Source organism: Mobula hypostoma, chromosome X2, assembly GCF_963921235.1.
Source record: "Mobula hypostoma chromosome X2, sMobHyp1.1, whole genome shotgun sequence".
In the NCBI taxonomy this organism is placed as follows: domain Eukaryota; kingdom Metazoa; phylum Chordata; class Chondrichthyes; order Myliobatiformes; family Myliobatidae; genus Mobula; species Mobula hypostoma.
The window spans coordinates 6,085,854-6,111,529 of record NC_086129.1 but is presented as its reverse complement, the minus strand read 5'-3'; the positions used below and the strand labels follow the sequence as shown (position 1 = coordinate 6,111,529).

Sequence of the window (25,676 nt, the reverse complement as noted above, 5' to 3'; positions counted from 1 at the left end):
AAGAATGGATTAGATGAAATATGAGGGAAAACTGGCCAATAATATGAAACACGATACTAATTTTTTTTTTCAGCGTGCGCGGGACATGAGAGATGATATTGGAGCACTGGAAAATGATGCTGGTTTGGTAGTAAATGGGAGACAAAGAAATAGCAGATGAACTTAATGAACCCTTTGCATCAGTCTTCACTGTGGAAGACACAGCAGGAGTGAATGCCTTTGCTGTTACTTAGGAAATAGCGCCAGGCACACTCAAAGGTCTTGAGATGGATAACTCACCAGAGCCAGATGGACTACATCCCAGAGTCCTGAGAGAGAGCACATAAGGTAGCAAATGTTAGTGGGATGTTGCATTGTTGGGATGGTTTTGAAGTCCAGCAAAAGACAACAGAAGAAGCTATAAGACTGGTAAATATGAAATATGAGGGCAAACTAGCTAATAATATAAAACAGGACACTAATTTTTTCAGTTACATAAAGATTGAAAGGGAGATAAGAGTTGATATTGGACCACTGGAAAATGAAGCTGGTGAGGTAGAAATGGGGGACAAAGAAATGGCAGATGAACTGAATGAATACTTTCCATCAGCCTTCACTGTGGAAGACACAGCAGGACTGAGTGCCATTGTTATTACTAAGGAAAAAGTGCTGGACAAACTCAAATGTTTAAAGGTGGACAAGTCACCTGGACCAGATGGACTACACCCCAGAGTCCTGAGTGAGGTTGCTGAAGAGATAGCAGATGCATTGGTCACGATCTTTCAAGGATCATTTGATTCTGGCATGTTCTTGGAGAACCGGAAAATTGAAAATTACAATCTTTAAGAAGGGAAGAAACAAAGAAAGGAAATTATAGGCCAGTTAGCCTAACCTCGGTAGTTGGGATAACGGAGTCTATTATTAAGGATGAGGTTTTGGGGTACCTGGAGACCAATGATGAAAGAAGTCAAAGTTAGCATGGTTTCTGTGAAGGGAAATCATGCCTGAAAAATCGGTTAGAGTTATTCAAGGAAGGAACAAGCAGGGTGGACAAAGGAGAGGCAGTGGATATCACTTACTTGGATTTTGATAAGGTGCTACACATGAGGCTGCCAAACAAGATTAAATCTTATGGCATTACAGTAAAGATACTGGTAAAAGTAGAGGAAAGGCTGACAGGTAGGGGGCAGCGAGTGGGAATAAAAGGCGGCCTTTTCTGCTTGGCTGCCAGTGACTAGTGATGTTCTTCAGGAGTCAGTATCGGGGCGGCTGCTTTTCACATTTCAACGATTTGGGTCATGGAATTGATAGCTTTGTGGCAGAGTTTGGGGATGTTATGAAGAGAGGTTGGGAGATAGGTAGTGTAGTACTGAGGAAACAATGCGATTGCAGCATGAATTAGACAAATTGGAAGAAAGGTCAAAAAGGTGGCAGATGGAATACAGGGTTGGGAAATGTATGACAATGCATTTTAGTAAAAGGAACAACAAAACAGACTATTATCTAAATGGGGGAAAATTCAAACATCAGAGGTGCAGAGGGACTTAGGAGTCCTCGTGCAAGACTCCCAGATGGTTAATTTACAGGATGTTTCTGTGGTAAAAATGGTAAGTGCAATGGAATAGAATATAACAGCAAGGAGATGATGCTGAGGATTTCTAAGACACTACTCAGGGCGCACTTGGAGTATTGTCAACAATTTTGGGTTCCATATCTCAGAAAAGATTTGTTGTCATTGGAGAGAGCTCAGAGGGGGTTCACGAGGATGATTCTGGGAATGAATGGGTTAACATACGAGGAGCGTTTGGCAGCTTTGGGCCTGTACTCACTGGGTTTTAGAAGAATGCATGGGCATCTCACTGAAACCTATCGAGTGTTGAAAAGGCCAGATAGGGTGGATGTGGAGAGGATAATTCCTATCGTGGGGGTATCCAGAACTGGAAAGCACAACCTCAACATTGATGTGAGATTTTTTTGAACAGCGGCAAGGAGGAATATTTTTAACAAGAGAATGGTGAACATGTGGAATACTCTATCACAGACTGCGGTGGAGGCCAAGTCTGTGGGTATATTTAAGGCGGAAGTTGATCATTTCCTGATCGATCAGGCCATCAAAGGACATGGTGAGAAGGCAGGTGTATGGTGTTGAGTGCGATCCGGGATCAGCCAGGATTGAATGCCGGAGCGGAGTCGATGGGCTGAACGGCCTAATTCTGTTCCTCTGTGTTATGGCCTGACCAAGATTCACCCTGACCCCCCCCCACCCTTTTTTCCAGTCAGCACCACCCCCACTTGTCCCATTTAACCTGTCTCTGTATGGCTGGACTTTAAGACCCGGGGAAGCTCAGGACCCGCCGCCCACGGCTGCTGCTGAATCCGCGGTGTTTCTGTTCTGTTGTCGGATGCGGTGAACGAGTTAAAATTAACGGATCGATAATCCTCATCTCGAGTTTATTTCACTCTCCTCACATTTATATTTACAGGGACTTTACTCCTGATGCCGGTCCCGGGACCCGACCCGTTTACAGACCCGGAGCGGAACCGGAGCAGATTCTCAGCCACTGGTTTACATCCCAAGTCCGGAAGAAAGGATAAAGTTTCTCTGTGAATTTATTCCCAGTGAAGGTGTGGATATGGGACTTGGTCTCTGCATTGTAAAATGAAACTTTCCCGGACTCGTAACTCAGATAAACTCCCAGCCTCCCAGGGATGGAACTGGCAGGGAGACGGGACTCAGGGGAGGTGTGAATACTGAACACGTCACAATTCTGGCTGGCCACGCCATAATTCTGGCTGGCCACGCCATAATTCTGGCTGGCCACGCCATAATTCTGGCTGACCCTGCCATAATTCTGGCTGGCCATGCCATAATTCTGGCTGGCCACGCCATAATTCTGGATCTCTTCATAATACCGCTTGATGATCCAGAATCCGGTCTCCGGACTCGGATTGACCTGTCCTTTCCTCTCCACAGACTCTGCAGCGACTCCCAGACACCAGCGCCGATTCCCCGTCACCTCCACCTCCCAGTAATGTCTCCCCGATGTGAATCCCTCCGATCCCAGTACACATTCACAGAAAGTGAATCTTTTCCCGGTGTCAGGGAGATTCGTCTGGGTCCCGGTGAATCTCACACTCTTCCGATCCCCAGACACCTGGAGCCGCGAATCCGCCGTTTCCACATCCAGGGTGACAGAGACTGGGGGAAGAAGCAGAGAATTAGAGAGTCCCCTGGGATCGGGGAGGGACTCGGGCAGCGCGGCTCCGGGGATCGGGGGGACAGTCCGGCAGCCTGGCCCCGGGGATCGGGGGAGACTCAAGCAGCGCGGCCCCGGGAACCAGGGGAGACTCAGGCAGATTTGCCCTGGGGATCGGGGGGAAGGTCTGGCAATGAAAGAACACTTGGCCTCAGGCAGAGTCGGTGGCTGACAGGAACTGTTCCTTGGGTTTTACCCAACTACGGCCGATGGACAACCAATATCTTCCCCGGGGTTTTCCTGCTGGACAGAGACCGGAGTTTTCCCGATCAACACACACGAAATACTGAATCAACTCAGTGGGTCGGCAGCATGTGTGGAGGGAGATGGACAGTCTGTGTTTCGGGTCAACGTCTTCCCTCAAGAATAGAAATAAATTGGGGAGATAGACAGCAGAAACAAGTGTGGGGAAGGGGAGGATTCAGATGGGTATGGGGTGGGTGAATGGATTTAAACAAGAGGTCACAGAGGCTCTTCGGCCCAACTTGTTCATGCCAACCAGCTTGCTTTAATGCGCTAGTCCCATTTGCCCATTATTCCCAATTTGCCCATTGTTTCTTTTCATCTTTCTTATCCACGTACCTGCCAAGATGTATTTTAAATCATTGTGACTGTACCCACCTCTACAGTTGATCAAGGGCCTGGTGTAAACTTAGATAACCCTCTTTACTGTCCACTATGCCATGAATTTTAGTGTCACCCACAAATCTACTAACGATGTCACCTACATTATCATCCAAATCATTAATCTGAATGACAAACAACTGCGGCCCCAGCACCGACCTCTGCAGGTCACAAACCTCCAGTCCTCTGTGTTTAAGAGACACTTGGACAGACACTTCAACAGGCAAGGCACAGAAGGAGACTGACCTAATGTAGATGGGTCAAAGGGCACACTTATATGCTGTACGGCAAATGACTCTGTGACTTTAAGTGTAGTGACTGAGACCCCACAGCTCCCCCTCCCCCCCACCCCATGCTGAGAATTCCAAACAGACAGTGACCCCTGTCACATGACACCTCAGACAGGGGAAACATCCTCCCTGTATCCTGCCTGTTGACTCCTGGAAGAATTTTGTATTTCCCTGAGATCTCCTCTCACTCTTCTGAACAGGGAACAGAGAACATAGAACAGTACAGCACAGGAACAGGCCCTTCATTCAATGTTAACAATCATTTGTGAGTGTGAAGTGTGGAGTGGGGGAGTGTGAAGGTTCGAGACAGTAAAGGAGGTGATAATGGGAACCAGTAGGGGAGAGATAAACGGCAGATTGAACCAGAACCAGGTGGGGGAGGGGTGCAAAGCCTGTGGGTGAACTGTGTGTGTAGACGTAACGAGAAGCTGGAGGGGGACAAAGATGGAGATGAGGATTCCTTTGTCCCCTTTCCCACAACCCCATCACCCGCAGACCCTCATTAGGAGAGGGGAAGAATTTCAGTGACCCTTAAGAAACACAGGTTCTGATAAAGGGTTTCAGTCTGAACCGTTGACTGTTTACTCTCTTCCATAGATGCTTTGTGGCCTGTTGAGTACATCCAGCATTTTTTGTGTGTTGCTCCTCTTTAAATATATCAATCGAAAGAGTGAAATGACCTTTGCAGTTTCCAGTCATCTTGAATGATCCAGAATCTAGTGATTCTTGGAAGTTCATTAATAATGTCTCTACATCCTCGTCAGCGACCTGTTTTCGAACACTTGGGTATAGTCAATCCGGTCCAGGTGATTTATTTACCTTCAGAACTCTCATCTTCTCATGCACTTTCACTTTAGTAATAGCAACAACACTCATTTTTGTCTCCTGTCACTCTCACATTTCTGACATACAGTTAGGATCATCAGCAGTGAGGATTGACACAAAATACTAAGCAAGTAACTCTCTGTCTCCCATTTCTACCTCTCCAGTGTCATTTTCCAGGGGTCCAATATCAACTCACACCTCTCTTTTACTCTTTACATTTTTGTATCCTCCTGTGTATTGTTGGCAAACTTTTCCTCATATCTCATCTTTCCTCTCCTCATGGCATTTTTAATTGCTTTCTGTTGGTTATCAAAACCTTCTCTAGCCTCCAACTTCATGCTAATTTTTGCTACATTGTATGATCTCTTTTTTTGCTTGTATCCTCCCTTGAGAATACTTCTTCATCTTTTGGATGTATCTGACTTGTGCCTTCTGAATTGCCCCCAGAAAGTCCCATCTTTGCTGTTCTGCTATCTTCCCTGCTCGTGTCCCTTTCCAATTTACTTCGGTTCGCACCTCTCTCATGCATCTGTAATTAACTTTACTCCACTCTAATACTGATACATTTGACCTTATTTCCACCTCCCCTCAAAATGGGGGGTGAATTCTATCACTTTAAGATCACTGTATCCTAAAGGCTCTTTTACCTTAAGCTCCCTCATCATATCTGTTCATTATAGAAATGCCACTCAGACTTGTCTTTCTCCCGTTGGGCTCAACTGAAAGCTGTTCTAAAAAAAAGCCATCTCGGGGACATTTTACAAACTCCCACTTTTGCGATGCAGCACCAACATGATATTTCCAATCTACCTGAATGTTGAAATCCCCATTCCAACAGTCACCTTACACTTTTTACATGCCTTTTCTATTTCCTTGTGTCATTTGTATCTCTTTTATATCCTGACTCCTATTTGGAGGCCTGTATATAATTCTCATCATGGTCTTTTTACCCCTGCACGTCCTCAACTCTACCCGCGATGATTTTATATATTTACCAACAGAGCCTCCCCAACCTCTCTGCCTACCTGCCTGTCTTTGAATACAAGGTGTATCCTTGGATGTTAAGCTTCAAGCCAGGATCTCCTTTCAGCCACAACTCAGTGATGCCAACAATGTTTTACCTGCCAATCTCTACCTGTGCTACAACATCATCTACCTTATTCCGTATACTGGAGCATTCAAATATAACACATTCAGTCCTGTATTCATCAGCATACTCAACACTGTCCACAGGAACTTAAGCAAAGCCTTTGAAGTCAATGATAGACTATACTTGGGGTATTGTGTGCATGCCTATTTCTCCTACTATGGGATGTCATTACACTGGACAGGAAGTTTCAGGAGGATGTTACTCGGACTGGGGGCATGGTTCAAAAGGACAGAGTGGATCAGCTGGCGCTAATTCCCTGGAGTGCAGGATGTTGAGGGATGACCCCTTATCGAGGTATATAAATTCATAACAGGCTTAGATAAAGATGAGTCTTTTTCCCAGAACATGGGATTACAGAACCAGAGGGCATAGATTTAATATGAGGGGGATCATGGGATAACTCTCACAGAGAGGGAGGTGTGCAGATGGAATTTGTTGTCAGCAGATGCTGTAGAAACAGGTATAATTAAAATATTTTAAAATAAATTTAGACAAGTACAAAGATAGGAAATGGTTAGAGGAATATGGGGCAAACACACACAAATGGACATGCTCAAAAAGACATCCTAGTCTTGCAGATGGATGAAGTGGGCCACAGATTCAACATCTGTCAAAGCCTTCCCAGACCATTCCCCTGAGGAATCTCACCCTGGAGTCTGTCTGTGAACTGTTGAGGTGACGTCACATCACAGAGCAGCTCAGTGCCTCAGAACAGACAGACTGGGTAAGGACAGCAGATTTCATTCCTAAATGTGAATTTGTACCTGTCCGTTTGACCGTGTGCCACACTGATTGTGTGTGTGTGTGTGTGTGTGTGTGTGTGTGTGTTGATTGTGGTAAATATCAGTGGGTGTGTACACATTGAAGTATTTGTATGTTACACTGTGTCATCACATGTCTGGTGTGTGCTGACAATGTGTGACACGTGACTGAGTTGTTTAAATAAGTAAATTACTGTGTCTGAAGAGAATAGTTTCCAGGTTACTGATGGAAATAACAGAATACATTGCTGAGGCTCTGACTACAATCTGCCAGTCTTTCTTGTGTGTGTGTGAGGAGCTTTGCCAGGCCGGTTATGTTGTGTGTACTTCTCCCAAAATGTAATCCTGACCGATGTCAATGCTGACTGGTGCGTCTGGGCTCAGTCTCACAATGTTTCTATAGTTGTACCGTGGAGAGCATTCTGACAGGCTGCCTCACTGTCTGGTATGGAGGGGCTACTGCACAGGACCGAAAGAAGCTGCAGAAGGCAGTAAATTCTAGTCAGCTCCATCTTGCGTACTAACTTACAATGTACCCAGGACATCTTCAGGAAGTGATGTCTCCGAAAGGCAGTGTCCATTATTAAGGCCCTCCAGCACCCAGGGCATGCCCTTTTCTCACTGTTACCATCAGCTAGGAGGTACAGAAGCCTGAAGGCACACACTCAGTGATTCAGGAACAACTTATTCCCCTCTGCCACCTGATTTCTAAATGGACATTGAATCTTTGGTCACTATCTCACTGTTTTTAAATATACAGTATTTCTGTTCTTGCATGTTTTTTTAAAATCTATTCAATATATGTATACCGTAATTGATCTACTTATTTATTATTATTTTAATTTTATTGATTATTATTACCTTGTTTTCCCCTGCTAGATTATGTATTGCATTGAACTTCTGCTGCTAAGTTAACAAATTTCACGTCACATGACGGTGATAATAAACCTGATTCGGATTCGGATTCAGATTCTGGTGGTTTAATCACCGTAAGACAGAGGAGCAGAATTAGGTCATTTGACCCATCGAGTCTGCTCGGTCATTCAATCATGGCTGATCCTTTTTCCCCCTGTTCAGCCCGACTCCCCGGCCTTTTCCCCATAACCTTTGATGCCGTGTTCAATCTAGAACCTGATAAGCTCTTGTCTAGACTCCCCTACCATGGGAAACATTCTTTCAAATTCTATTCTGTCTTGGCCTTTCAACATTCAAAAGGTTTCAATGAGATCCCCCCTCAGCCTTCTAAATTCCAGCGAGCACAGTCACAGAGCTATCAAACATTCCTCGTATGATAACCCTTTCATTCCCAGAATCATCCTTATGAACCTCTTCTGAACCCTCTCCAATGCCAGCCCATCTTCTCTCAGATGAGGAGGCCAAAACTGTTCACAATACTCAAGGTGAGGCCTCACCAGTGCCTTATAAAGCCTCAGCATCACATCCCTGTTCTTGTATTCTAAACCTCTAGAATTGACTGCTAACATTGTATTTACCTTGCTCACCACCGAATCAACCTTCAAGTTAACCTTCAGGGTGTTCTGCAGAAGGAATCCCAAGTCCATTTGCATCTCAGAATTTTAGATTTTCTCCCCATTAAAAAAAAAGTAATCTGCACATTATTTCTGCTATCAAAGTGTATAACCCTGCATTTTCCAGCATTGTATATCATTTGCCACATTTTTGCCCATTCCCCTCATCCAAGTCCTTGTGCAGCTGACCCGTTCCCTTAACACTACCGGCCCGTCCACCAACCTTTGTATCATCTGCAAACTTGGCAACAAAGCCATCTATTCCACAGCAAAATCATTGATACACAGCATAATTAGAAGCGGTACCAACACTGACCCCTGTGGAACACCACAAGTCAATGTCAGCCAACCAGAAAAGGGTCCTCTTATTCCCACACACTGCTTCCTACCAATCAGCCAATGTTCAAACCAGGTCAATAACTTTTCTGTAATACTGTGGGCTCTTAACTTGGTAAGCAGCCTCATGTGTGTCACTTTGTCAAAGGCTTTCTGAAAGTTGAAATGTACAATATCCACTGCAGCCCCTGTATCTATCCTACTTGTAATCTCCTCAAATAATTCCATTAGGTATGTCAGGCAACATATTCCTTCAGTTGTCCTATCTTTTCCCGTGTCACCAAGTATTCCATATGTTATACTTATAAATTGACTCCAACATCTTCCCAACCACTGAGTTGAAGCTACCTGGTCTATAATTTCCTTTCTGTTGATTTTTCCTTACTAAATGAGTGGAAGGTCATTTGCAACTTTCCAGTCCTCTGGCACCATGCTGGACTCCAATGATTTTTTGGAAGATCATTACTAATGCCTCCACTATGTCTACCTCTACCTCTTTCAGAACACCGGAATGGAGCTCATCTGATCTGAGAGACTTATGTATCTTTAGGTCTTTCACCTCTTTGAGCACCTTCTCCCTTGTATTAGTAACTTCACTCACCTCTCTTCCCTCAGCCCCTTCAACATCTGGCACACTTCTAGAGTCTTCCACAGTGAAGACTGACGCGAATTACTCATTTGTTCATCTGCTATCTCTTTGTCCCTCGTTATTATATATCCTGCCTCATTTTCTAGCGGTCCTATATCCACTCTCATCTCTATTTTTCTTTTACATACTTGAAAAAAAACTTTTGCTATTCACTTTGAAATTGCTCACTAGCTTGCTTTCATATTTCATTTTTCCCCTCCCAATGATTATTTTAGTTGTTCTCTGTAGGTATTACAAAAGCTTCCCAAACCTCTGTCTTCCAACTAATTTCTGCTTTGTTGTCTGCCCACTCTTTTGCTTTTACATTAGCTTGTCTCCCCTATTTTGCCACTTGAGTATTTATTTGTTTTTGGAATACATCTATCCTGCACCTTCCTCAATTTCCCAGGAACGCACACCATTTCTGCTCTGCTATCAGCCCTGCCAGCAACTCCTTCCAATTTACTTTGGCCAACTCCTCTCTCAGACCACTGTAATTTATTTCACAACGCGCTGGAGGAACTCAGCAGGTCGGGCAGCATCCGTGGAAACGATCAGTCAATGTTTCGGGCCAGAACCCTTCATCAGGACTGAAGAGGGAAGGGGCAGAGGCCCTATAGAGAAGGTGGGGGGAGGGTGAGAAGGAGAAGGCTGGTAGGTTCCAGGTGAAAAACCAGTAAGGAGAAAGATAAAGGGGTGGGGGAGGGGAAGCAGGGAGGGTATAGGATGGAAAGGTGAAGAAGAAATGGGGGAAAACACAATAGGTAGTAGAAGGAGGCGGAACCATGAGGGAGGTGATAGGCAGCTGGGGGAGGGGGCAGAGTGACATAGGGATAGGGGAAGGGAGGGGGAGGGAATTAGCGGAAGTTGGAGAATTCTATGTTCACACCAAGGGGCTGGAGACTACCTAGACGGTATATGAGGTGTTGCTCCTCCAACCTGAGTTTAGCCTCATCATGGCAGTAGAGGAGGCCATGTATAGACATATCTGAATGGGAGTGGGAAGCAGAGTTGAAGTGGGTGGCTACTGGGAGATCCTGTCTGTTTTAGCGGACGGAGCGGAGGTGCTCGACAAAGCGGTCCCCAATCTGCGTCGGGTTTTACCAATGTAGAGGAGGCCGCACCGGGAGCACCGGATGCAATAGATGACCCCAACAGACTCACAAGTGAAGTGTTGCCTCACCTAGAAGGACTGTTTGGGGCACTGAATGGTGGCAAGAGAGGAGGTGTAGGGACAGGGATAAGTGCCGGGTGGGAGATCCATGGGGAGGGACGTGTGGATCAGGGAGTTGGGGAGGGACCGATCCCTGCGGAAAGCGGAGAGGGGTGGAAGGGAAAGATGTGCTTAGTAGTGGGGTCCTGTTGAAGGTGGCAGAAGTTGCGGAGGGTAATGTGCTGGATCCAGAGGCTGGTTGGGTGGTAGGTGAGGACAAGGGGAACTCTGTCCCTGTTGTGGTGATGGGAGGATGGGGTGAGGGCCGAAGTGCGGGAAATGGAGGAGATGCAGGTGAGGGCATCACTGATGACGGCAGAAGGGAAACCACGATCCTTAAAGAAAGAGGACATTTGAGATGTCCTGGAACGGAAAGCCTCATCCTGGGAGCAGATGTGGTGGAGACGGAGGAACTGGGAATAAAGAATGGCATTTTTGCATGTGGCAGGGTGGGAAAAGGTATAGTCGAGGTAGTTATGAGAGTCAGTGGGCTTGTAGAAGATGTCAGTGGACAGTCTGTCTCCAGAGATGGAGACCGAGAGTCGAGAAAGGGGAGAGAAGTGTCCGAGATAGACCAAGTGAATTTGAGGGCTGGGTGAAAGTTAGAAGTAAAGTCGATCAAATTGACAAACTCAGCATGGGTGCAGGAAGCAGCACCAATGTAGTCGTCAATGTACTGAAGGAAAAGTTGGGGAGCAGTACCAGAATAGGTTTGGAGCACAGACTGTTCCACATAACCAACAAAGATGCAGGCATAGCTAGGGCCCATGTGAGTGCCCATAGCTACACCCTTAGTCTGAAGAAAGTGGGAAGAGCCAAAACAGAAGTAATTAAGTGTGAGAACCAGTTCTGTCAACCGGAGGAGGGTAGTGGTTGTGGAGAACTGGTGAGGCCTATTATCTAGAAAGTAGTAGCGGGCTTTGAGGCCTTCTTGATGGGGAATGGAGGTGTATAAGGATTGGATATCCATAGTGAAAATGAAGCGGTCAGGACCGGGGAACTGGAAGTCATTGAAGAGGTAAAGGTCATGGGATGTATCCTGGATGTAGGTGGGGAGGGACTGAACTATGGGTGACAAAATGAAGTCCAGGTAGGCACATACAAGTTCGGTGGAACAGGAGCAGGCAGTCTTTTGGATCTTGGGGAGGAGGTAAAACCGAGCGGTGCGGGGTGTGGGAATAATGAGTTTAGCGGCTGAGGATGGAAGGTCTCCGGAGTTGATAAGGGCGGTGATGGTGTGGGAGACAATGGTTTGATGATTTTTGGTGGGGTCCTGTTCCGGGGGTAAGTAAGAGGAGGTGTCAGAGAGCTGCCGTTTGGCCTCACTGAGGTAGCGGTCCATCCGCCAGACTACTACGGCACCAACTTTGTCAGCGGGTTTGATGGTGAGGTTGGGATTAGTGCGGAGAGAGTGGAGGGCAGTGTGTTCTCAGGGAGTGAGGTTGGAACAGGGGAGAGGAGTGGTGAAGTTGAGACGGTTGATGTCTCGGCGACAGTTGGAGATAAAAAGATCGAGTGCAGGTAGAAGGCCCGGGCGGGGTGTCCAGGAGGAGGAGTAGGAGGGTTGAAGACAGGAGAAGGGGTCATCAGTAGGGGGAGGGGGATCCTTGCCAAAGAAGTAGGCTCGGAGACGTAGGTGACGGAAGAAGAGTTCAGCGTCATGGCGGGCACCGAACTCACTGAGGTGTGGACGGAGGGTGACAAAAGTGAGGCACTTGCTAGGGACAGAACATTCTGCCTCAGAGAGGGGAAGGTCAGAGGGGATGGTGAAGACACAGGAAGGGTTGGGGCTGGGGTCAGAGGAGGGTAAAGAGTGGGTAGTCTTGGGGGGGTTGGGATATTCAGGGAGAGCGGGGTGAGGGGAGGATGAGTGATCAGAGGAATGGAGGGGTGATGAGGGATAGAGGGAAGCTTGGGAGTCACAGGGAGGAAAGAAGGTAGTGGGGGAATCAGACGGGTGGTAGGACCCAGCGGCAGTAAGAGTGGTCCCGGTCTGGAGAGGGTTGGGACCTCGGTCCAAGCTGGATGTGGAGCTGCGGGTGGCGGATCCTGTGGCCTGCAGTGGCCCAGAACCGAGGTCGGAGTCGGAGGCGAGTGAGTCCATGGCCCGCTGGGGGCTGATGCCCATGTCTGGGAGGCTGTGGTTCCAGTCGGGGTCAGAGTCAGAGGCGGATGGGTCTCTGGCCTGCCAAAGGCCTGAGATGTCGAGGTCTGAGGGGTCGGGGTCTGGGCTGGAGGCAGTCGTTGTCGTGGGCTCCAGGCGGGCGAGCTTGTGGCCCTTCTTGGACACGAGGAAGGAGAAGAAACGGCGGTTGGAGCCGTGAATCTGGTGGGGAATGAAATGTAGGAGAGGTCCATGGAAGACGTTGGAGAGCAAGGCCCGGAGTGGTGGCAGAGAGAGGGACAGGGCCCATAGGTATCTTCGCATGGCAGCGAGTGAGGCGCGGAGAATCCGGCGGGAGCAGCGGTCAATGAAACGGAGGTACCTGGGATCGGAGCTGGAATCCCTGCGGTAACAGATGGAGGCAGAGACACCTTCCCAGGAAGCAGACATGGCTGTGGTAGCGGGCCTGAGTCAGGATCTGGTCGCAGAGTCGGAGAGAGGCGGAGATCACAGAGGGGGAGCAGTGAGAGAGGGTCTCACTGAACTCCCGTCAAAGAGAGGATTTAAACTTCTTCAGGTTAGGCATACCTCAAAGAAACTTGGCAGCGGAGTAGCGAATCATAAATACAAAATACTCTGCAGGTGCTGGGGTCAAAGCAACACTCACAACACGCTGGAGGGACTCAGCAGGACGGGCAGCATCCGTGGAAACGATGAGTCGACGTTTCGGGCCGGAACCCTTCGTCAGGACTGTAGAGGGAAGGGGCAGAGGCCCTATAAAGAAGGTGGGGGGGGGAGGGAAGGAGAAGGCTGGTAGGTTCCAGGTGAAAAACCAGTAAGGGGAAAGATAAAGGGGTGGGGGAGGGGAAGCAGGGAGGTGATAGGCAGGAAAGGTGAAGAAGGAACAGGGGAAAACACAATGGGTAGTAGAAGGAGGCGGAACCATGAGGGAGGTGATAGGCAGCTGGGGGAGGGGGCGGAGTGAAATAGGGATAGGGGAAGGGAGGGGGAGGAAATTAGCGGAAGCTGGAGAATTCTGTTTTCATACCAAGGGGCTGGAGACTACTTAGACGGTATAAGAGGAATAATTTCTTTTACTCCTCTGAAATACTGCTACGTCAGACTTTATTTTCTCCTTATCGAATTTCAAGTTGAACTCAGTCATGTTGTGAGCACTGCCTCCTAAGGGTTCTTTTACCTAATCACCTCCGGTTCATACATAGCACCCAATCCAGTAAAACTGTTCTCCTAGTTGTCTCAAAGACAAACTGCCCTAAAAATCCATCGCACAGCATTCAACAAATTCACTCTCTTGCAATCCACTACCAACCTGATTTTCCCAATTCACCTGCATATTGAAATCTCCCGTAGAAACATAGAAAGCCGACAGCACAATACAGGCCCTTCAGCCTACAAAGCTGTGCCAAACATGTCCTTACCTTAGAATTTACCTAGGGTTACCCATAGCCCTCTGTTTTTCTAAGCTCCATGTCTCTTAAACGACCCTATCATATCCGTCTCCACCACCGTTGCCAACAGCCCATTCCATGCACTCACCACTCTCTGCATAAAAAAAAACTTACCCTTGACATCTCCTCTGTACCAACTTTCAAGCACCTTAAAACTGTGCCCATGACTATCATAATATTGCCCCTTTGATGTGCCTTTTCTAATTTCCAGTTGTAATCTGTGATCCACATCCCAGCCTCTGTTGGGATGCCTGTGTATAACTGCCATCAGGATCCTTTTTACCTTTGCGGTTCTTTAACCCACAAGGATTCAACATCTTCCGATCCTATGTCACATCTTGCTACTGATTTACCAGCAGAACCACACCATCCCCTCTGCCTACCTCCCTATACCACCGATACATTGTGTAACCTTGGACATTCAGCTCCCAACTACAACCATCCTTCAGCCATCATTCAGTGATAGTCACATCATACCTGACAATCTGTCAAAGAGCAACAAGATCGTCCACCTTATTTCCTATACTCCGTGCATTGAGATATGACACTTTGAGTACTGTATTTGCTACCCTTTATAATTCTGCATTCCTAATGCACTGATACCCTGCTGGCTGCAGTTTTGTCCTCGCTGCTGCCCGCCCATCCTGATAGTCTGACTGCATGCTATCTCTGCTTTTTTTTATCCATCACTCCCTTCACTCTAGTTCCCACCCCGCTGCCAAATTAGTTGAAACCCTCCCCAGCAGCTCTATCAAAACTCTTTGCGAGAACATTGGTCCTCATCGGGTTCAGGTGCAACCCATACCTTTTGTACCGGTCATACCTCCCGCAAAAGAGACCCCAATGATCCAATAACCCGAAGCTTTTCCTCCTGCACCAGCTTCTCAGCCATGCATTTATCTGCCAAGACATCCTTTATCTACCCTCACCAGCACGTGGCACAGGCAGCAATGCAGAAATTACAATCCTGGAGGCACAGCTTCTCAGCTTTCTACTGAGCTCTCTCAACTCTATTTTCAGGACCTATTTACTTTTACTTCCAATGTCATTGGTAGCAATATGTACCAAGATATCTGGCTGTTTTCCATTCCTCTAAAATGCTGCAGACACGATCTGAGATGTCCCTGACCCTGGCACCAGGAGGCAAAGTACCATTCGGGTGTCCCGTTTACGTCCATAGATTCTCCTATCTACTCCCCTGATGACTGAGTCCCCTATCACTACTGCTCCCCACTTCTCCCTCTAACAAAGTGAGAGTTGCTGATCCAGAAGAGGGGAAGACCTGCGTCAATCAGAGTCTGCACTCACAGCGCATGAAGGACTTGTGCATTTTTCTGACAATCCCTGCACCTTACTGAGGCCCGCTTTTATTCCTTACAATATCATCAAGTCACTATTAATTTCGCAGCTGCTGTGGTAGGGTTAAAACTCATGTTTTGGCGTAACACACACAAAATGCTGGTGGAAAGCAGCAGGCCAGGAAGCATCTATAGGAAGAATTACAGTCGACGTTTGGGGTCGAGCCCCTTCGTCAGGACTATCTCTTCTTTCAGTTAGTCCTGACGAAGGGTCTTGGCCCAAAACGTCGACTGTACTTTTTGCCCGGCCTGCTGTGTTCCACTAGCATTTTGTATGTGTTCCTTGAATTTCAAGCATCTGCAGATTTTCTCGTATTCATGTTTTGGTGTTAGTGCAGTGTGCCTGGGATCGGGACACAGTTGTTCATCTGGCAGTCCTGTGTATTGGTTGTATTGTGACCCTCTGCTAGTGTGTTCAGGGGTCTGACATCTCCAGCCGACCATAGAAACATAGAAAGTAGGTGCAGGAGTAGGCCATTCGGCCCTTCGAGCCTGCACCGCCGTTCAGTATGATCATGGCTGATCTTCCAACTCAGAACCCTGTACCTGCCTTCTCTCCATACCCCCTGATCCCTTTAGCCACAAGGGCCATATCTAACTCCCTCTTAAATATAGCCAGTGACCTGGCCTCAACTGTTTCCTGTGGCAGAGAATTCCACAGATTCACCACTCTCTGTGTGAAGAAGTTTTTCCTAATCTCGGTCCTAAAAGGCTTCCCCTTTATCCTCAAACTGTGACCCCTTGTTCTGGACTTCCCCAACATCGGGAACAATCTTCCTGCATCTAGCTTGTCCAATCCCTTTAGGATTTTATACGTTTCAATCAGATCCCCCCTCAATCTTCTAAATTCCAATAAGTATAAGCCTAGCCAATCCAGTCTTTCATCATATGAAAGTCCTGCCATCCCAGGAATCAATCTGGTGAACCTTCTTTGTACTCCCTCTATGGCAAGAATGTCTTTCCTCAGATTAAGGGACCAGAACTGCACACAATACTCCAGGTGTGGTCTCACCAAGGCCTTGTACAACTGCAGTAGTACCTCCCTGCTCCTGTACTCGAATCCTCTTGCTATGAATGCCAGCCTACCATTCGCTTTTTTCACCGCCTGCTGTACCTGCATGCCCACTTTCAATGACTGGTGTATAATGACACCCAGGTCTCGTTGCACCTCCCCTTTTCTGAATCGGCCACCATTCAGATAATAATCTGTTTTCCTGTTCTGGCCACCAAAGTGGATAACCTCACATTTATCCACATTAAATTGCATCTGCCATGAATTTGCCCACTCACCTAACCTATCCAAGTCACCCTGCATCGTCTTAGCATCCTCCTCACAGCTAACACTGCCGCCCAGCTTCGTGTCATCCGCAAACTTGGAGATGCTGCATTTAATTCCCTCATCCAAGTCATTAATATATATTGTAAACAACTGGGGTCCCAGCACTGAGCCTTGCGGTACCCCACTAGTCACCGCCTGCCATTCTGAAAAGGTCCCATTTATTCCCACTCTTTGCTTCCTGTCTGCCAACAAATTCTCTATCCACATCAATACCTTACCCCCAATACCGTGTGCTTTAAGTTTGCACACTAATCTCCTGTGTGAGTCCTTGTCAAAAGCCTTTTGAAAATCCAAATATACCACATCCACTGGTTCTCCCCTATCCACTCTACTAGTTACATCCTCAAAAAATTCTATGAGATTCGTCAGACATGATTTTCATTTCACAAATCCATGCTGACTTTGTCCGATGATTTCACCGCTCTCCAAATGTGCTGTTATCACATCTTTGATAACTGACTCTAGCATTTTCCCCACCACCGATGTTAGGCTAACCGGTCTATAATTCCCCGGTTTCTCTCTCCCTCCTTTTTTAAAAAGTGGGGTTACATTAGCCACCCTCCAATCGTCAGGAACTAGTCCAGAATCTAACGAGTTTTGAAAAATTATCACCAATGCATCTGCTATTTCTTGGGCTACTTCCTTAAGCACTCTGGGATGCAGATCATCTGGCCCTGGGGATTTATCTGCCTTTAATCCTTTCAATTTATCTAACAACACTTCCCTACCAACATGTATTTCCCTCAGTTCCTTCATATCACTAGACCCTCTGTCCCCAACAATTTCCGGAAGATTATTTATGTCCTCCTTAGTGAAGAAAGAACCAAAGTAGTTATTCAATTGGTGTACCATGTCCTTGCTCCCCATAATCAATTCACCTGTTTCTGTCTGTAAGGGACCTACGTTTGTCTTAACCAATCTTTTTCTTTTCACATATCTATAAAAGCTTTTACAGTCAGTTTTTATGTTCCCTGTCAGTTTTCTCTCAGAATCTTTTTTCCCTTTCCTAATTAAGCCCTTTGCCCTCCTCTGCTGGACTCTGAATTTCTCCCAGTCCTCAGGTGAGCCGCTTTTTCTGGCTAATTTGCATGTTTCTATTTGGAATTAAACATAGAAACATAGAAAATAGGTGCAGGAGTAGGCCATTCGGCCCTTCGAGCCTGCACCGCCATTTATTATGATCATGGCTGATCATCCAACTCAGAACCCCGCCCCAGCCTTCCCTCCATACCCCCTGACCCCTGTAGCCACAAGGGCCATATCTAACTCCCTCTTAAACATAGTCAATGAACTGGCCTCAACAGTTTCCCGTGGCAGAGAATTCCACAGATTCACCACTCTCTGTGTGAAGAAGTTTTTCCTAATCTCGGTCCTAAAAGGCTTCACCTCTATCCTCAAACTGTGACCCCTCGTTCTGGACTTCCCCAACATCGGGAACAATCTTCCTGCATCTAGCCTGTCCAATCCCTTTAGGATCTTATACGTTTCAATCAGATCCCCCCTCAATCTTCTAAATTCCAACGAGTACAAGCCCAGTTCATCCAGTCTTTCTTCATATGAAAGTCCTGCCATCCCAGGAATCAATCTGGTGAACCTTCTTTGTACTCCCTCTATGGCAAAGATGTCTTTCCTCAGATTAGGGGACCAAAACTGCACACAATACTCCAGGTGTGGTCTCACCAAGGCCTTGTACAACTGCAGTAGTACCTCCCTGCTCCTGTACTCGAATCCTCTCGCTATAAATGCCAGCATACCATTCGCCTTTTTCACCGCCTGCTGTACCTGCATGCCCACTTTCAATGACTGGTGTATAATGACATCCAGGTCTCGTTGCACCTCCCCTTTTCCTAATCGGCCACCATTCAGATAATAAATTGATACTATCCCTAATTTCCCTTGTCAGCCACGGGTGCACTACTTTCCTTGGTTTATTCTTTTGCCATACTGGGATGAACAATTGTTGTAGTTCATCCATACGATCCAGCTGACCATGTGACAGTGATGCCTCCCAGTCGGTGGGGTTGATGTGGAATAAACTTCAGTTCCCCTTCAGTCATTATTACAGCCAATGTTTGCGTTAAATTATAACAATTGTGTTTCATAAACAAGGAGAAATGGATCTTTGTAAGTTTTACCTCGATTAACAGCATCAACTGCTTCTCTCAGCACTGTGCTCAACAAATAGGGGTTATCGAATTTTTCAAACGGTCGGGCCTCATCAGTCACTGACAATTCTTGGATATTGTCATTAATCCTGTAAATATTAAACTGCTGGCTATAAACTGCAATTTCGAACTATTTTACAAATTCATACAGCTTTTCAGTAAAGAGCATATCCTACCTCATGTTCTGACAAGCTTCCGCCTGAAATAAATAAAACACAAGTATGAATAGACTTAGAATTACAGTCCACATCCTGAATTTCATCCAAATCATTACAAGTTGTTAAAAATTTTGAATCCCATAGTCACGCACACACACGAGCAATGCAGAACATCGGAGTAAATTACAGGGAGAGTTTCTGAAACTTAGACCATTACTGTGAGGATGAAACTTACAGGAAAAAGGATAGGTGTGCATTTTGTTCGAGGTATGATGTCAGGATGATAAGATAGAAGAACGTAAGATCAGTGATGGATTTGATTGTGTACAGGTGGAGAAATTATCTTTATTTATGGGGAGACTTGTGAGGAGATGAAATTCCAGATGGATTTTGATAAATTCCATAAGAAATTCAGTGAAGAGGATATGGAACTCACTGCCACAGGAGAGGTTGAAGCGGAACAGCAGAGATTGAATTCAATGGGGAAACTGGATAAACACATGAGGGACCAAGGAGTTTGGGCACTGTGTGGTGAGTGGGTGGGAGGAGGCTTGTGAAGCAGGGAAATTGATAGAAGAAGATGGACTGAATGGATGGATATAGAGGATAATTCTGATGTGTGGGTTACATTCTTTGTTCTCACTGATTGACAGAGAGACCCTCACACCCACCGCACCAGACACACTCACAGCCTATGACTGGAACTGGGTGTTAATGGGAGTTTTAGAGGATATTTAATGTGGTAATTAAGGACACAATCAGCAGCTCTGTGTTGTGATCAGAAAATCATTTCAGAGAAGATTACATTCTGTCCTGGGGTGTATAGAACTTGTGGAAGTCCAGTTTTGGGACAATCTGGTGATAGCAGTTTACTGCCATTTTAAATGCTGTGTGTAGGAGCAACGCATCTGTTTTCTATCTGCATTGTATTCTGTGTCACGTGTTTATTATGGTAACTAGTCACGTGAGTGGGGGCGTGGTAAAAACAAAGGGAATAAGTTATGTATTCATACTTTGTTCTGGGCAGTTTTGATCTGGGGACAGACAGATGTCACATCTTTTATTGACTGCTTTGTTGCAACTTAATTTATGATTAATTACTCTGAAGTTTCATCGCTTCAAGATTGTATGTTGCCAATAACGGATCGAATACATATCTTGGACATTTTGAAACGTCATTATTATAGTGATTGGGGGCGCATCATACAAATATAATAATCTGTGCGAGGTCGCCAACAGCGGCAATTGATTAGTTAGAATTGGCCGCTGTGCTGTGTTTGTTTCAAATATACCACTGTTCATTAAGTGCCCTTTGACAGAAACAAATCGAAATGTAATCCCTCACCTTGAGAAATATCACACTGTCTTTTTGATCCATCCTTTCCTTTAATTTTGAGATTTCCTCCTGAATAAGAGTTATATTCTCTTGAATCATAAGAAGATTTTTCTCCATTGGATTTATAATCCTCGCCTCTTCTTCTCTGAGATCCCTGAGTAAACTCTGCTCTTTCTCAGTGATAATCTGGCGCAGTTCAGCAAATTGGGATGCGATGTTGGACTGAATGCTGTGTGATTTTTTCTGTCGAATGAAAGGAGAAGATTAGTTTAATGTATTGCTGTTTTCCATTTCCTTATGACATTAAGGGAGACCATTCAGTCCATTAATGCTCATGCTAGTTCTGAGAGCATTCCCATCAACCCAATTAGCTCACATTTTCCTGAAACCTATTCTCCCTCATTGAGCCATTAACTCTCACCTATTCACATACACCCTGCTCCAACTTCACAGAGTTAATTGTAATTAACCATTCATCCAGCAGGCACTTTGGAAATGTGTCTGAAACTGTCATTGTCAAAGAGAGGACATGCAAACTCCACACAGACAGCAACAGGGGTCATGATCGAACCCAGGTCACTGGAGCTGCGATACTCTGCTATTCCTGATTAAAGGGAGCGAAACTATATAGTAATATCATAAATTCCTATAGCCTCACCTGAACTCCGGAAATCTTCTCGTTCTGTTGCTGCTCCTTTTCCTGGAAGTCTGATTCCATTTTTGTGAGAGAGTCTAAGGAAGATTTTAGCTGATCCTGGAAGTCAGAGAGCGAAGGAAATAGAAACAAAGATGGATCGAAAGAAACAGCTGATCAAACCTGATTATCACACACAAAATGCCGGAGGAACTCCATGAGTCAGGCAGCATCTATGCCGGGGGAATAAACAGTTGGTGTTCCGGGATAAGATCCATCATTAGGACCGGGAAGGAATAGGACAGAAACCAGAATAAAGCGGTTGGGGATGAGAACCAGCTGACAGGTGACGGGTGAGACAACGTGAGGGGGAACGTGGGGGAGGGTGATGAAGTGAGAAGCTGAGAGGGGACAGTCGAAAGAGGAAACAAGCTGGAGAAGAAGAAATCTAGTACGAGAGAACAATCGACTATGGAAGAAACGGGGGAAATGCGACTGATGGGGCCCTGCATGATGACGAGGGTGGGAGTGTAGGAATCAGATGTTGCGATTGTCCCGTTCGCGGGTATCAGTGCCAGGAGGGAGATCAGTGGACAGGAGCGAGTGGATAAGAGAGTTACGTAGACAGCGATCCCTACAGAGCGTGGAGATGGGGGTGGGGGAAACATGTGCTTGGTGGCAGAATCCCTTTGGGGATGGTGAACGTTGCGGAGAATGATATGTTGGTTATGGAGGCTCGTGTGGTGTTGAATATGGAGTGAGTATGGATTTCGAGTTAGTTTTACCTTGTAGATTTTAACAGCTTCTTTAATCGGCAGGAAGCGGTGCTCTCTGTGTTCCTGCGCATCTCTACAGATTAGACAGATCAGTGTCTTGTCCGTTTCACAAAACAGCTTCAGTTCTTCCTCATGTTCCCCGCAGTAAAGTTTACTTTCCTTCGCTTTCCAATGCAGGTTTAGATTTCGAATTGTTTCAGCCAGATTTGCTAAGGCCCGACTGGCCCTGAGGGTGCGGTCAGCAAACACCTCTCTACATTCCGGGCAGGAGTTTCTCTCCTCCCTTTCCCAACACTGTGTGATACAAGAGCGACAGAAGTTGTGTCCACACTGCAGTGTAACCGGATCGGTGAAGAAATCCAGACAGACAGGACAAATTGCCCCCTCGGTTAAACTTTCGACTGGTCCTTTCGAAGCCATGTTAACTCGCGGCACTTCCTGATTCAGAATGATTTCACTGTCGGGGAGAGGCTGATCTCCTGCAGTACCGCGATTGTCCACTACACGCGCTGCAGACTCAGGGAATGAACATCACGTTGCTGGATGTGTCCTGTGGGAATTCCGGCCATTTCCATGTCAGCATGGGATCAAAAACACATTAAACAGGTCGCAACAGAAATGAAAAACGCGGCCATTGACTGTCTAAGGCTGGTTAAGAGCGGAAGAGGGTTGGGCATGGGGCTAGCAACCTCTCTGCAAAGGCCTCATCCCTGGGATCGGAAGGACTTTCCCCTGAAGACCATTGAAGTCGTGTGGTGAAAGGAAAAGCCACAGGGCCGATTAACCCTCGCCCTGGACAGGGGAGTCTTGCGAGTTGCCGGTGGCGGCCTGTGCTCCGGTAGGCCTGGGGGGGGGGGGCGGGGGCGGGGGGCTGAAGAAGAAACAGAACAGAAATGAAGCCGGAGGGTAGAGCCTGCTTCAGTCTGAGGCAGGACTGAAAGGGACAAGCTCTGAAAAGAGAGGCACAAGAGACTGCAGATACTGGAATCTCTAGTCAGAAAAGTGATGCTGGAGGAACTGAGCGGGTCAGACAGCAGCTGTGGAGAGAAATGTACAATCGACTTTCCCGCTCGAGATCCTACATCTGGACTGGACTGTCTCATTCCGAAATGTCGATTGTCCAGTTCCCTCCACAGATGCTGCCTGACCCGGTGGATACTTCCAGCAGCTCGTTTTTATATTTCTCGAATTCCAAAGAGAGTCAGACTGAAGTATAAAAAAGGAGTTAAAGTAAGTATTGAATGCAGCTATTAAATCAGTTCATGCCATGAAACTGGGGAAGTGGAGAGAATATTGTGCTGTGAAGAGACAGATGCAGTGGTGATGACCGACCCGTGGCTGCAGGAAAGAACACAGGACCGGACATTTTACGTCACAGGGGAGAAAACATTATTTTATTCCGTGAAGTCCTGAAGAAACTTCCTGACTTTACCCACGTCGGTCCCAGGTGCAATGGTAAGCCAGTTTCCACAACTCTGGACAGAGCCCAGAAGATGATATATATTTGAACACCATAAACTTTATTCACCATAAAATATTCACAGGGATAAACTGTACAATATCTTTACCCGAAGATCACTGATCCTTCTGTCACGCAGCTGCTGTGGCACAGGCCCTTGCATCTTTCTCCACATATCTTCGCCAGCCCACAGTCCGCAAAGAGGCGAGTGACCGTCCCGTCTCCACTGCAGTAATCTCGGGGCAGCGCGCCGTGGGAGTGATCTCCGGACATGCAGCAAGGGTCAGACTGGGAGGGGCCCTCTCACCACAATTCAGGTAGGATTTGGCACGCCGATAAAATTATTTAATCGCCCTCCTGATGAAACTACGCAAAGTATTGGATTTGGCCCGGTACATCACGGTAAAGCCCTCCCAGCCATGAAACGCTTTCGGAGTAGAGCAGCATCCATCATCAGAGATGCTCACCACCCAGGCCAGGCCCTTTTCTCGCTGCTGAAATCAGGTAGAAGGTACAACAGCCTCAGGACTCGCAGCACCAGGTTCAGGAACAGTTACTATCCCTCAACCATCAGGCTCTTGAACAAAACTCACTTGCCGTTCATTGAGATGCTCCCGCAACTAATCATCGTACTGGGCTTGGATCAAAATTAGTGACATTAGAGGAGGTTTGTCTGAGACAGATCACATTGCGCCTGTCTCAGAATTAGAGGGATAAGAGACAGATAAAATCTCACAGGATACCGACAGGGTGGTGACAGGACTGATGTTTCATCCCGCTGGGGTGTGGAACCAGGGGTCACAGACTCAAAATCCGAGTTCACCTCAGCAGGACTGAGATGGGGAGAAATTTCCCCATCCAGAGTGCAGAGAATCTTTGGAAATTTCTATACAAGGTTTCTAAATTGATTAGACATATTTGGGGGCTCAGCGGTGATGGGAACGTTGCACGAAAGTGGCGCTGAGGTCAAAGGTCAGGCATGTTCTCAGTGAAAGGCAGAACAGTCGCAAAGGGCCGAATAGCCACGCATGCTTCTATTTCTTATTTTCTAAAACACAGGTTTATTTTTGTGCCTTGCTCTCCCTTGGCCTTCAGCCTGTCGGATTGCACAGGGGAGCTGTGAGAGCTCCATAGATCCATCAGCAGCCGCTGCGGTTATTTCATGTCTCGTTATTTATTGCTATTGATTTATGTTTGCATTTGCACAGTTTGTTCTCTTCTGCACTCTGTTTGATCTTTCACTGATCCTGGTCTAGTTACTATTGTACGGATTTTCTGAGTTTGTCCGCAGAAATTGAATCTCGGGGTTATATGTGGTGAATTATATGTACTCTGATAATTAAATTTACTTTTAACTTTGAGCTTCGGGGAACTTCCGTTGATTCTGAGAACAAACTGTGACTGACAGCTCCAGCTCACCGCAGCAGCCCGCCCTCAGACACACTCACAGCCAATCAGCGAGTCCCGCTGGGAGAATGTTGCTCCCATTGGCTGAGGAGTGTCAGTGGGCGGGACGGTGAGCGCTCGGAGCGGACTGGGGAGAGGCCGGAGATTGGGAGCTGCACCTCGGGTAAAGGCTGCAACACCGGCCGGGGCCTTGAACCCTTCCGATGGCAGAGGTGAAGAGACTGGCGGGGATTCAGTGAGATGTTTCAGCCACATAGAGGGTACCCGGCCGTTCCCGCCGTGGATCGGGGCCTGTTGTCCGGAGCTGCCTCCCAGACCCGACCCCTGCTGCTGGGAGACGGGAGCTGCCCCGCAGCGGCTGCCGATGGATCTCCGGTGCTCTGAGCGCTCCGCTGTGCAATCCGACTGGCTGAAGGCCAAAGGACAACGAGACACAAAGGGAAACACGTACTTTAGGAAATAAGAAACAGGAGCAGGCCATTCGGCCCCTTACGCCTGTTCTGCCTTTCACTCAGAACATTCCTGACCTTCGACCTCAGCGCCACTTTCCTGCAACGTTCCCAGCATCGCAGAGACCCTAAAATTGCTCTTTGAATTTAGAAACCCTGTGGAGCAAATTCCAAAGATTCACTGCACTCTGGGCGAGGAAATTTCTCCTCATCTCAGTCCTGCTGAGCGGTCCTCAGATTTTGTGACCTCTGGTTCCTCACCCCAGCCAGAGGAAACATCATTCCTGCCTCTACCCTGTCAATAATCTGTGAGACTCTGTCTCTCTCAGTCAGACCACCTTTTATTTCTCTAATTTTGAGACAGGCCCAGTTAGTGTAATCTCTCTGAGGATGCTACCTGGGAAATCTTCTCTTCATTCCCGTCATCCCA

The 25,676-nt window shown here is 46.9% G+C and overlaps 1 protein-coding gene across 1 annotated transcript; it reads right to left on the bottom strand.

Moving 5' to 3' along the window:
* Positions 1 to 2,243: 2,243 nt before the first annotated feature.
* LOC134340929 (zinc-binding protein A33-like) lies at positions 2,244 to 23,652 on the bottom strand. Its single transcript, XM_063038532.1, has 7 exons — positions 23,500 to 23,652; positions 21,941 to 22,481; positions 21,180 to 21,275; positions 20,531 to 20,764; positions 19,204 to 19,226; positions 18,998 to 19,116; positions 2,244 to 3,178 (listed from the first exon to the last, which is right to left on the bottom strand). Exons 2-7 carry the CDS (start codon positions 22,349 to 22,351, stop codon positions 2,502 to 2,504), a joined length of 1,560 nt encoding a protein of 519 aa, XP_062894602.1. The 5' UTR covers positions 22,352 to 22,481; positions 23,500 to 23,652; the 3' UTR covers positions 2,244 to 2,501.
* Between the last annotated feature and the right edge of the window lie 2,024 nt (positions 23,653 to 25,676).